Source organism: Pleurodeles waltl, chromosome 5 (genome assembly GCF_031143425.1).
Source record: "Pleurodeles waltl isolate 20211129_DDA chromosome 5, aPleWal1.hap1.20221129, whole genome shotgun sequence".
NCBI classification, from domain to species: Eukaryota; Metazoa; Chordata; class Amphibia; order Caudata; family Salamandridae; genus Pleurodeles; species Pleurodeles waltl.
This window is the reverse complement of record NC_090444.1, coordinates 967689680-967703209: the sequence shown is the minus strand read 5'-3', so window position 1 is coordinate 967703209 and position 13530 is coordinate 967689680. Positions and strand designations below refer to the sequence as shown.

At 44.1% G+C, this 13530-nt stretch overlaps 1 protein-coding gene across 1 annotated transcript in view; it reads left to right on the top strand.

Moving 5' to 3' along the window:
- Positions 1-264: 264 nt before the first annotated feature.
- The window catches only part of HNRNPLL (heterogeneous nuclear ribonucleoprotein L like), a 104276-nt gene continuing 91010 nt past the window's right edge, over positions 265-13530 (top strand). The window contains exon 1 of the mRNA XM_069235096.1: positions 265-584. Coding sequence (XP_069091197.1) covers positions 387-584 — 198 coding nt within the window. The 5' untranslated portion in view covers positions 265-386. The remainder of the gene's footprint in view (positions 585-13530) is intronic.

Sequence of the window (13530 nt, the reverse complement as noted above, 5' to 3'; positions counted from 1 at the left end):
GGTTAAATGTATAAATATATTCTCGGCTTTTTTAATGTAACCACCAGACAAGGATCAGGGGCGTACGATGAGAACAGATAGGTAACGTGAGAGTAAGAAAATGGTGGACAGGCGAACGGGCGTGCGCACCAGCGGCGACATGCAACATTAAAGGGTGGGTAAAGAACCAACCCCGTGGGTGATAGGGCTAAACAGTGACCAATCGGAGTTCGAGTCAGGGACAGCGTAGCCAATAGGACGATGGAGCCCGCCCCTTCGTCGGGCGCTGCAGGGGAGTTTTTGTGTGGTGTGGGTACACATAGTTCAGCAGTTGGTTGCAGCTGTCGCGCGGCCCGAAGCCTCCGTATTCACCGTCCCTGTCCAACCACTCCAATCAAGAGGACGCCATGCTGCAGGACGAGGAGTACGAGAATGATCCGTCTATGATGGTGGCCGAGGAACAAGAAGAGGAGGAACCGCTGACTGAGGAGGACAGCTACGAGGGGCATGGCTACGGGAGCCAGGCCAAGCGGATCAAGACTGAAGACGACTGCGAGCAAGCGGCCTACGTGACGCTAGAAGACGGCGAGCGGCGAAACCACCGGGTGAGTGGCCTGCGGGTAACCGTGCCATGTGCTTCTAATAAACGCTTGTCCCGAGCTTGACTGAACATAAAGGTCTGTGCGGCCAGTTGTGTTGGGGGGGGGGGGGGGGAAGAGGTTAATGGAAGACTGGAACACAGTATATTTCATCCGATAATTGGGGGCAGACGCCGGGAATGTTTGTTCTTATCTAAGATGATCTTGTGCTCCAGTTTACACCGATCAAAGCTCGGTACTAGCTCACATGCTGGGATCCGGTATCGAAGTGCCTCTACTCTTCCCGGCACGCTTGAAAGGCGGCGAAGTGGGGTTATTCCTAACAATTTATAGGGGAAAAAAGTGGTGGCTGCCACCTGGTCTAGGGTACTGTTTGGGCCCCCATTTTTAATGGCGCTCACCGGTGGTAATAGTAGTTTGGGGTCTCGGAAGAAATAGAGGTTTTCGATAGATTTGAACATGACTTTCTCCATTTTTCATGAGACACCATGGGAGCATTCGGGTTATTACCGTGGATCGCCTAGGGCAGCCCACGCTTGCGCTGAGCAGGAGGCACTTTGCTTTTCCTCGCTCTGCGCCGACCTTTGCGCTCTTGCTCCACAGCATTTCAACAGATCCGATGCCCATGCCAGGGCGGGTTCCTCTTCCAGCCCACTCAGTTGTTACTCGCTTGTTATATTTTGATGACTTCGCCAGGAGTGTAATTTGTCACAAGCCCGTCATGCAAACAGCAGTGACGACGGCGACATCTAGCACACAGCTTTTCCTGTGAAAAAGCTGCTCAACAAACGTCATTCCTAGAGGAAACGGGTTGAGTTTTATGTTAAAGGTTCACTTGGGTGAATTTTTATTTAATGTTAAGGGCAGTTTTACTTTTGGTAAATACAATTACAAGTGCTGTGTGTCTGCTGTGGAGGGGGAACGGTGCCTGTGGTAAGCGGTAGACCCACGGGAAGCGTTCGGTTTTGGTAGGCGCGTTAGTGATACTACGTTCTTTGTTTGGGGAAGCGTTGGCCTGGAGATAACTTGACTGGCATTTCAAATGCTAGCCAACAAATTGGGCACGTGGGTCAAATCTTTTTTTCATAAGCACAGCCAAATTCGTTCAGCTCTGGGTGTTAAGCGTACTTTTTAGGTAATATTTGTCCTAACCCGTTTTTGACGTCAGCGAAGGCGAAGCCTTTAAGCTGCTGAGAACTCACCCTTACCTTGTTTGAATGCACTTGGACATATACTACTGATTGTACCTCCATTGAAATTCGTTTTCTTGTTAAATCTGTCCAACTGCCCGCCTCTTTTAGAAAAGAGTTATTGAATCGATCTTGTGAACACAGACCCTGCAATCTCTATCTCCCCGAGATTGATGTGGATTCATATATGCTTTACAATCAAGATGGACCCTACCCCTTCGTGCGTCAGAGTTGCATTCTTCTCAACTTTCTTCATTGTGATTCTGGTATGTTTCCTTTACTTGCCATGTGTTTTGGAAGAAGTTCCTAGACATCACTTTTGACAGTAAAAATATAAACTTTCGGACTTTTTTTTTTTTTTTTTTTTTTTTTTTTGTATATTCCCCCCGCCCCCCTCCCAAAAAAAACCCACCATATCGACAGAGCAAAGAATCAAGCTAAACCGCGTCTTTCTGACAGTTGTTACAGTAAACATCAGTATGCCATTTTAGGGATTACAGAAGTGAGCAATTACTGTTTTAGGACAAAAGTTAATACTGCAACTTCTATGCGATTCTTCACATTCAAGAAGGTCCGAATAACTTGATTAACATTTGTCCATTCAGACAGATCTTCGTGAGATTTTTTTTCCCCTTTCACTTAATATGCTCTTTATCTGCCAGAGCCCGTTTTTGCAAGACTTTCTCGCATCTGGGCCAGGAGATGCCCTTGGATTGCTATGCATCTTTATGCCAAGATATTCTACAAAGCCAGCGTCAATATTTTCGTTTTGTCTTTTTTTTTTTTCCTCAGATATATCTCTGGTAATAAATGTTTCTTCTTGGATATGTCTAGCCATACCACTGGCAATGGGCAAACTGCTCACCACTTTCCTCCAACGCTACTCCTGTTGACAGTTTTGGGTCATATGCATGAATTGATGAATTGCTGTAGTTATAAGGCACGGGAGTGCCAGATTATGCAACGCATTTTGTTATAATATTCCGTCATTATTTTGTTATTTTTTTTTACACTTGCAAACACTGACTGGGCATTGTTTGCACTTCGTCTAATATCCACATGTATCAATAATCAATAGAAAGATGCAAAGTTAACCTTTGGAAAGTGCCTTATACTGTACGTCAACGCATGCAGATGTTTTTATTATTTTTTGAATTGGAGCTAGAAACTATATATATATATATATATATATATATATATATATTTTTTTTTTTTTCTTTTTTCTTTTTTTTTGGTGGTTGGGGGGGTAAAATCTGCATATTATGCATCAGATGATGGATTATGTGGAAAGTGCTGCACATCAATAACTATGCAAAGATCTCTAAGGCAGCAAAATCCCACTAGTGGCTCTGGTTATATGTAGAAAGTGCACCATGATCATGCCTAATCTACTGCATGTTGCTAATTATCTAGATAGACCTGTTTCCGCTTCTTTGAACACCCACCTCTCAATTAAAAAAACATGTACATTATGTTCCAGGGAAGGGTCTTCTAGGGTTATCTGATACTTTGGACTATATTCATTTTTTTGGCATATTGTAGAAATTGACCTAGGATAACCCAAAACAATTATTGGGCTTGTGTAAATAGATCCCCCTACTATGTAGCACTACTGCCCGTCATCTCCAAAAGGGAATGTCTTTACAGAACTTTGTTTCGCATACTGATCTTTTTAACCGTTTAACCTTTGATACCATCCTGTCCCACCCACGCAATCTCAGGCTAATAGGGAAGGTCACTCAGCACTTCCAGCACCAATACAAATGTCTCCCTTAGTGTTTAGTTCGTACAAGTTCCAGCTAACAGGAACGTCTCCAGGCTTGGGCCTTCATGAACCCATTGAACCTGTTTGACTGTTTCATAATATAATAAAAATAGGTCTGGTAGCCTCAAGCTGCCTTTTAAGTGGGCGTTTTTAAGAGGGGCTAATTTAACCCTGATGTACTTTTCCTTTCCATGCCAATTCACATAAGAGGCAGTCTAGCTTATGAAATGTGCTTAGTGGCATCAGACACATTGTGTTCTGTAGCCTATACAGACAGCATGGCAGAAACACCATTTTCACCACCACGCAGCAGCCCAAGGACAGTCCTGTCCAGAGGTCCATCTAGTGTTTCAGTCCTTCATCCACACTATATGTTATTGGCATGGTCTCTTGGGTCCCAAGTGACCTAGATTCCCACTCCAAACATAGGTTGAGGAGTGAAGCATCCAGTCCTTTCCTTAACCTGCCTATGGGGAATATCTTTGATTTACTGATAGATTTTCACGTCTAAATCTTCCCAAAACTTCTTCGGTACTCCAGGATACGTTGAACCAACTGGCTGGGTTTGTTAAATAAGTCAGTGCATCACCTGCATATAAAGACACTGTATGCATCCTGTGCCAGACCGCAATTCGCTGTCTGCATTTCCGTCCTCAATATACAGACAAGTGATTCCAATGTTAAAGTGGTCGAGCACAATTGGTATCCCTGCCTGGTCCCCCTTTATTATTTCCAGGATTCAAAAAATTTTCCTCTCATCCTCTGACTTGAGCCAATCCCAGTATTGCCAACATGCAGCCTTGTTCCGAAGCTTCTTGAGTGTGCTTAATTTGCACCAATTGAACCTTAAACATTGTGTTCCTACAGTGGTGGACCTAGTCTGGACTTAACGTACAAGGTCCCTTATGACTTTGAGGAGTCTTTGGGCTAGTGTCTTATTCATCATCTGTATTTAAGAACAAGGGCCAGTATGCCAACTCAAGAGTGTGGTCCTTTCCCTCCTTGTGTACTGGAACTATCATCTCCTGTGTTTATTTTTTTAAATTTATTATTATTTTAGTTTTTTCCAGTGAGTGCTGTAATCAGTCCACCGCTCTTACTTCGTTTAAAACCCCACAACCAATCATCCTAGAGAAGCTTTGGCATTGTCTGGTAAAGGTTTGCAGGGGGTGACACACGCCTGGTGGCTTACCCCTTTTCATCCCCCTCCAGTGCCTCCCATTGCTCCTGAATCTTAACTGGGGCCTCCAAGACACCCCTGTGGGACAGCAGAGTTTAATGCCTCTTAGCTCAAGGAATTCCATACAAATCATTTATTCTGTCGTGTGTTGCTGCTAGCGCACCTGGTCCTTAATAAGTAAACTTACAAGGGGACTCGTATAGGTAGATGAACCTTTTGATTCACATGGAGTATCATAGCTATGGTGTAACCAATGTGCATCTACAATCAATACGCAAACCAATAAGCAAAACATTAGTTAACATTCCATGAATAATCACAACTCAATTATACGCTTTATCAATTTTAGTTCCCTATTAGTTACAATACTCAGTCATAAGGTTAATTCAAACTTTATTCAATCCACTCAAGATTAATTCATTAGTGACCACCAGTAACATAACCTAATCAGAACTTGAGAAAACATACTTTCTGATGCCTCAACATAAGCCAATAAAGAATATGTTAACATGAGTAACAGAGATCAGCAAATCAATCCATCAATCATTTGTCACCATATGTCAACATCTCAGAATAGGAGCCCTACCTAGCCCTGATTAGCATAAGCATGTGGGACTTCATGCGAAAACAATTTAGAACATGAATTGGGAAAAACATCGAGCTAGGAAAAAATCAGTAGCACAGCGCAGTTGGTACCTAGAAAGAAAAGGCACAAAAAGTCAATCAGTCACATTGTCATAGCTATTCATCCACAGTATGGATCAGCAACAAATTCAGTCTTCGTCTTCAGGTCATCAGCCGATCAGCGACACATCGGGCTCTCATGAGCTTGAGCCAGGGGTGTGAACTTTCATTAAATATCTAATTGGCCATGGGACAGGTTGCTTCTTAAATCTACTTGTCCCTTGCCATTAAGTGCAGAGACAAATTATGGCAGCAATAACCCCCACACTTGTCCCACTCCAATTAATGATGTAACTTTCCATATACATTTATGAATAAATACACATTAGCCAAGTGTGTTTGCATTCTATTGTGGGAATACTGGGCTGCAGTTTTATTACATGCATAGACTCTGGCGACACAGCCTTTGACCTCATAACTCACTTTGTTCAGTCATAAATCAAAATGACAGGTCCATAAATTATTACAATGTCATAAATCATTTTTGAGTGCCATACATTGCTTTCGTTATGATTGGAAATCGTAATTTGGAGACAGGTTATAAATCACAGTTGACAGGTCATACATAAATCATTTCTCCAGGATATAACTTTGCTGCATGACATCATCTCTGCTATAAATCAATCAAGTCCTTGTCATTTGCTTATCATAATTCAGACACCTATTGTTGTTGAGGCCATCGTCCGCGCTGCTTTTTTCTTTACTCAGGTCATGAGGGGGGGGGTAGCCTCTTAGTGCTGTTAGGCTCAACTTGCTACCTTGTCTGTCCATTTTGTGCCCTGCCAACCGGCGGGTCCGGGCCGCGAGTGCCGTGCACCGCTTACTTCCCCATCGGCCTACTTACCCTGCCGTAAGGCATCCCCAGGTAAGTAGCCTTTCTCCGGCCCACTGGTGTGCCTCCTTTCCGAACCAATGTGCCCCTTTTACCGCCACGCCGCCTGAGGGGCTTACGTCGACAGGCGGCTCCCCCCTTTCGGTCTTTGGGGTTTGCTCCCTTTCATCTTTATGGTGCCTCCCTTTTTTACCTTTCAGATCTTTACCAGAGCACCTCAGTGTCCCGGCCGTCAGGCCTCCCAAGGAGCACTGATTTTGCTGCACCGTCCTTGTGACGGCCTACAAATCCCTTTTGTTTCTCACTGACACAGCCTGAATGTGAGGTGTTCGGTTCCGATTGAAGTATGCATATGTTTGGGGCTGGGATACCTTTTTAACCCCGGACTCGTTAGTGGCTGATGTAATAAGTTGTCAGCCGTTGCCATTTATCATGGAAATGCCCTTAATTGAAACGAGCGTTGGAATCTGCTGTGGCTGTGGGAGGTTGAAGTCTGGTGTGGTTCCTCTGGATTCTATCCCATCTCGCCCGCTGCACCGTGATCTGTGCGGGCCCGACCAACTCCTCTTCAGCGTGTCATCTCCCCTCGAAGATACAGTACATGAAAGGAAACAAGGAGGGAGGGAGGGACACAGACACTTGTTATTTACATGACCGACTCATTGCATGTCAGGTTCTGATACAATTTACCTTTTTTTTTCTCTTTCATTTAATGCTCTCGATACATTGTCTGGACATGCGCCTGGAATCGTTCGCCTGACTCAACCCTCCATTTTGTTCATTATCTTATGTATGCCGTCACCATTGGCGTTCTTGCATGTCCGATCTAGTAGTGCTGTCCTTCCAAGGACCAGCATGCTTAAACTCCACCTCTGCCCAATGCCTCTGCAAAGTATTGATACCGCAATGAACATTGGAGGCAGCCGTGGCCCCCATGTTACAAGTAACATACCGCAATGCATATTGCAGTATAGGAGGCAGCCGTGGTACCAATGTTACAAATAACATAATACGGTACCCTAGAATAGTAAACCTATTGCCCCACTACATTTCCATGGTCCTTTTGTTGAATTGTCTTTGGAGAAGGACACTTTCCATAATTTTTTTTTTTTTTTTTAGGGGTGTGGGTTTTTAGCTACCTTTAGTAACCCATTAAGTTACCCTCGCTTAATTTTTTTTTTTTTTTTTTTTTTTATTGAAACCTTTGAATAAACCTCATATTTAAATAATGCCTCCAAAACATTAGGTTTTTCTATGACCCCTCACCCCTCTGAATAAGGGGCTGTGACCTTGAACATTATTAAACGTATTCACGGCGATACCTCCTGTATTTAAACGGAATACGAGGCCTTTCTGCTCCCTAGGCGGCCTCCAGAAGGAACTCTTATTTGTGCTGCAACCTGGACAAAGACTTCTTAGCTTCGCCTGGGAATAGGTCAACACAGTGCAACGCCAAGCCATTGCTGGCCCCTAATAACACTTTCAAACTACTCCACTGGGCACGAAACATGAATTTCCTTTTTTTAGTAATAAACCACTCCCACACTGTCAGCAATACTGCCAGCCAACATCTGAAATAAACTCTTCTCCTCTTACAAACCTAAGCATCCTGATCTAGTGCATCTACATATAAACCATCCTCCTCCCTACACGTTAAGGTCTTTAGCAGGAGCGGTGCAGGCCTGCCATTAGAAAAGGCCACCATGTTCCCCAATAGGCCACAGCCCCCACGCTGCCTGACCCCAAGATGGTCTCGCGGGATGGGTTCCCCCATGCAGATCGCGGCATGTTCAACACTAAGCCAACGCCCCCCAGGCCGCCCAACCCCAAGATGACTTGTTAGCAGTACGGCCTCGCTCGCCTCGAGTCTTGGACTTGTAGAGTTTGCCTCCGCCCTCTGATTGCACAGCATGCCCTCTCCAGACCCCAGTTCAAGACATGTGCACTATGACCTCAGAATGTTACAAAGCGACTGCTAAAATGTACACCACAATTATGTCAGTGAACGTGGTGTATTCTCGGGGCCTAAATCAGACTCAATATGAAAATGTACTCAGATGACCGTCTAAGTTGCGCACACAGTGAATCCTTTCGCAACCTACTATGCAAGGGTCGGTGCATTCACGCAGCCCTATAGCCCTACATCAGGTGGGTCTGCATTTTTTTCTGAACACATTTTATTTTGAAAGCAAAAAATCATGAATCTTGCTGATAAGCTTCTGCAAATATTCGCATCTAATCGGAGAGCATTCTGGGAGCATTATACGTGGCGTCATGTTGATAAACTTTTCAAACAATACAACCCAATAATTTTTATTTTACAAATCTATAAACTCTAATATTACGCCTTTCTCAGGGTGTCGATTGGTTCACTGTACGATGTCCTCATCATCCGGCTCATCAGGTATCAAAAATGTTGTATTTTCTTCTCCAGTCAGTGTCTCTCCTTGCGTCCGGAAAAGTACATCCTGTCTGCTTTACACTGAATTGTATACATACTCTAGTCGTCATCTCCTTTCCGTCGGTTCATTGCAGAATATTCTAACTAAGCAGAGTTTTTTTTTTTTTTTTTTTTTTTTTTTTATTCGACACAAGTAGTTCAGGGTCAGTTCAGCATGTTAGCTTCTTTACATTGCATGATTATTCAGCTTCTGCATGAGGCGTGGCAAAACTAGTCCACAACTTTGGCTAGGTTAACTCTACAATATAACGTACGTTATATGTCTTAATATGACATACTACTACATTATTATGCATTTTCACATATTTTTAGTTTAATTCTTGGTAGCTACTCTCCGTGGGCACATTTTCAAACGTGCACATCATTTTTCTACATCAGTTTTCTCTACATTTTATTATTATTATTATTCAAAATGCATAAACACTCATTCATAATTTTAATTAACATATCTGCTTCAGCACTGCCATGGCCCTTCCATCCCCCTGTTGCAGATTTAGCCTATGAGTGTAAGGCTTCTTGCATCTCAGTAATCAAGCCAGAAACTACGTGACTTGTGTCTCTTCCTGAATAGTCAGTGTGTCTTGTGTATGTGTGTACTTGCTCAATTTTGTCCGTGGGTCTCCAGCTTCCATTTAGTAACCAGCAACTAGTGGGAGACTTCAGGATCTGTAACCACCTTTCAGTCTAGGTTCGCCGGAGTAGACTCCGCACCACAAATGTTTTTGATATAGAACAACCTTGCACTCAATCCACTTTGTGGCCCTGCTTTTTGTGGTTTTGCGATTATGCTGAAAGAATTGCCTGTTTACATCTTGTATGTGTGCTAGAGAAGCATTATACACTGGGACCCCTGTCCTTGATATCCAAAGATAATTTCTTGGCCTAAGCATTCTGAGCGTAACAGTAAAGTTCTTTGGGGAGTGGTTGGAGAGAAACCTGTTCATATATATTACGTCTCATAATAAATGCATTATTTCTCTGAATTATCACATAGATGGTTCTGCTATGGGTATTGTGCTCGTGTGAGTGGTAGAAGTAGGTCCTATTTGCTGGGTGTTCTCCAAATATCTATTAAATCAGCATCTTGTCCTAACCTTTGCTGTTGCCACCTCCATACCAGGCTTACCAACCCCCTCCTTCTAGGGGGGGGGGTTTGTCCAGTTCCCTGTTTATATATCTTTATAGTTTCCAGCCCAGCAAAGAGTAATCTGGCATACATTCCATAATGAAGGCTGCTTCTCCTCCTGTCTACCACCGCCGCCACCACCACCCACGTTTTTCACATAGAACTATGCCACTGGGAAGAAGTATGACTGACCACCACCCACGTTTTTCACATAGAACTATGCCACTGGGAAGAAGTATGACTGACCACCACCCATTTTTTTCACATAGAACTATGCCACTGGGAAGAAGTATGACTGACCACCACCCACGTTTTTCACATAGAACTATGCCACTGGGAAGAAGTATGACTGACAACAATGGGTGGCCCTATTTCATAATGAACAATGGGTGGCCCTATTTCATAATGGCACCCCACTTTATATTTGATACTCTGTTTGACCTGCATAGGGTCTAGTTCCCTGGCATTCTTGATCAACGCAGCGCGTAACACATGGCTCCTAAACAGGAGCATTAACACATTTGCGGACTCTACCTTTCACAATATGGGAGTACCTTAACCAGTTGGTTAAATGGATCAATACACTATCCTACAGAAATGTGGGAACAGAAATAGGTAAAGGTTTACACCAAAAATAATCAAACAGAGTAGTGATGTAACCTTATAAAACATCTTATAATGGCAGGTTTAATCACATTCAGATATGTGTCGTACAAAGGGCCTCCCTTGCACCAGGTAATATAAAACTCAAATTTTCTCAGAGGCATGCTCCGATTGGTCATCCTGCTGCCCACCACATTCGGGTTTTAACAAATAGTATGGATTGACGAGATGGGGTATATTTAGAACTTGACAGCCCATTGGATTATATCCACAGCCAGTGTTGTATTAATGCCTTCTTTAACCCCTGCAAGGACAAAAAATATACATTAAAGCTTTTATTTTGTTGCATTGAAATAGCTTTTTGTTAGGAATATGGGCTGTGGCTGTGCAATAATGTAATAATTGGATCAGAGTGCTTGTGCATATTTTAATTACTAAAATCCGATGCAACTTTCTCTGTTTCATCAGATTACTCAATGTGTTATAGTTAGAAGTAATAGATTTGCTAATTTGCAACTTGTACTGGAAGATAGCTGCCATGCAATCGATGCTTTTGATCACCCTGCTGTCTAAATCAAATTTGGTTATTCAGTTTTAAATATATTGTCCAATCCACCGAACAGAGATGGTGTAATGGTGGTTCACCTAAATAACAGTTGTCCATAAGGTAATTGTTCAGTTTAGTGGAGTGTGGTAAATGTGTGTTTCTAGGTGGGTGGTTGTTTTGTACTCTTGTAGATACCTTTAGGAGCTGGCTATTTATTGTAGACACCCACAGATGTGTTTAGGGGTACTTTAAAAACAGCATTTACTAGCACTGGTTGGTGAGAACACACACCACATTCAAACTCTGAGTGTCTTTAAAATCAGTTATCTCTAACTCCTGTTGAAGGACTGCCCTAACTGTTTAAGAATTGTATGCCACAGGTCCAGGAATTTGGCAGGTATGCACCCCTTTAATGTACCATAATAATTAGGGTGTTAATGAGTACCATCTACTGGGATGTGCAGGTTATTTTGGTCCCTGACTGACAAATGCGGGTCTGTAGTGTTTGTGTGTGTGTGTGTGTGTGTGTGTGTATATGTATATGTATATATATTCTGCAACTGTAAAGTGCCACAATGTGGCTCTTCGAAAGAGTATTGTTTGGCGCTAGAATGAAGGTTTGAATCCATACATATTAGCTGTTCCAACTTCTATGCATGGTTTGTAAAAGCTAAAGCCTTTATTAAGGGGAACGCTCAAAATAAATGCATTGATCATAGCATGCATTACTGATGGATTCCAGTATAAAAAAAAAACATATATATGTGTAAAATAAAGCAGTTTAGGGTTATTTGTAATGCTTCCAAGATGCTTCCTGGTTATTTGAAAATGCGTTCAGAAGTGAGAAAGCAACACTGGCTATTTTCTCTCAAAATAAACTGCTCCGCAGAATTGCACCTAAAAAACAATGTTTGGCTAAACTATTATACAACTTTTAAATACACCTTTACTGAGGCATCATTTATTAAAACCATTACAACATGCCAGTATAGCAAAAAAAATGAATACTGGTGGTTAGTTGTAAGTATTATAGGTAACAAATCAGTCAATCAGTTATTTGTTAAGCGCGCTACTCACCTGGAAGGGTCTCAAGGCGCTGGGGGGGAAGGAAGGGGATGCTACTGTTCGAAGAGCCAGGTCTTGAGGCGCTTCCTGAAGGTGAGGAGGTCCTGGGTCGGATGTAGGTTGACGGGAGAAGGATCTGCCGCCGGTTGTGGTACGGTGACGAGTAGCCAGTGGCGGTTTTTGAGGTGGGCTGAGATGTGTTTGTGGCGAGGGAAGTTGAGGATGAGGCGTTCTGGATGCGCTGGAGTTTCTTCTGGAGCTTGGCCGTTGTTCCCGCGTGGAGGGCGTTGCCGTAGTCGAGTCTGCTGCTGACTAGGGCGTTTGGAACCGTTCTTCTGGTTTCCATAGGAATCCATCTGAAGGTCTTGCAGAGCATTTCAGGGGTGTTGTAGCATGAGGGCGAGATGGCGTTGACTTGCTGGGTCATAGAGAGCGCAGAGTCCAGTATGAAGCCACGGTTGTGTGCGTGGGTGGTTGGCGTTGGGGCCGATCTCAGAGTGGTAGGCCACCAGGAGTTGTCCCATGCTTAACTGTCTGGGCCAAAGAGGATGATCTTGGTCTTCTCAGAGTTAAGCTTGAGGTGGCTTGCTTTCATCAAGTTGGCAATGGCGTGGAGTCCGGTGTGGAGGTTGTTCTTAGCGATTGTGGGGTTCTTCGTGAGAGAGAGGATGAGCAGAGTGTCGTCGGTGCAGGAAACCATGTTGAGGCCGTGGGATTGGACGATGTTGGTGAGTGGAGCAATTTAGACATTGAAGAGGGTGGGTCTGAGGGAGGAACCATGTGGAACTCCGCAGATGTTCTTGGTGGCCTTAGACATGAACAGGCGGATGCGCACTCTTTGGGTCCTTCCAGAGAGTAAGGAGATGAACCAGTCCAGGGCTCTGTGGCGAATTCCGTCTTCTAAGAGGCATGTGCGCAGGGTGTGGTGACAATGTCAAAGCCTGCGGAAAGGTCAAGGAGGATGCGGGCAACGGTTTCACCTTTGTCGTGCCTGTTCCTAATGTCGGTGCAGGCGATGAGGGCGGTCTCGGTGCTGTGGTTTTTGCGGAATCCGGACTGGGAGACGTTGAGTAAGTCATAGTCAACAACCAACTTTCCCACTTCCTGGAGGACAAACTTCTCGATCACCTTCGCAGGGAAGGGGAGGAGGGAGATAGGGTTGCAGTTTTTGAGGTATTCGGGTTCGGCTTTGGGCTTTTTGAGCAAGGCGTTGACTTCGGCGTGTTTCCAGCTCTCCAGGAAGATGGCGGTCTCGAAAGAGCTGCTGATGATGGTCGGGAGTTGGGGAGCGATGATTTGGCTGGGTCTATTGAAGATGTGATGGCAGGGGTCAGCGGGAGAGCCGGAGTGGATGGTGCTCATGGTCTTGGTGGTTTCCTCATCGTTGGTGGGGGTCCAGGCGCTCAGTACGTTGGTGCGGTACGGCCCGATGGGGTCGACCTTGGTGGTGGGAGACAGCGGTGCGAAGCTTCCATGGATCCATCTGTGATCTTGTGGCG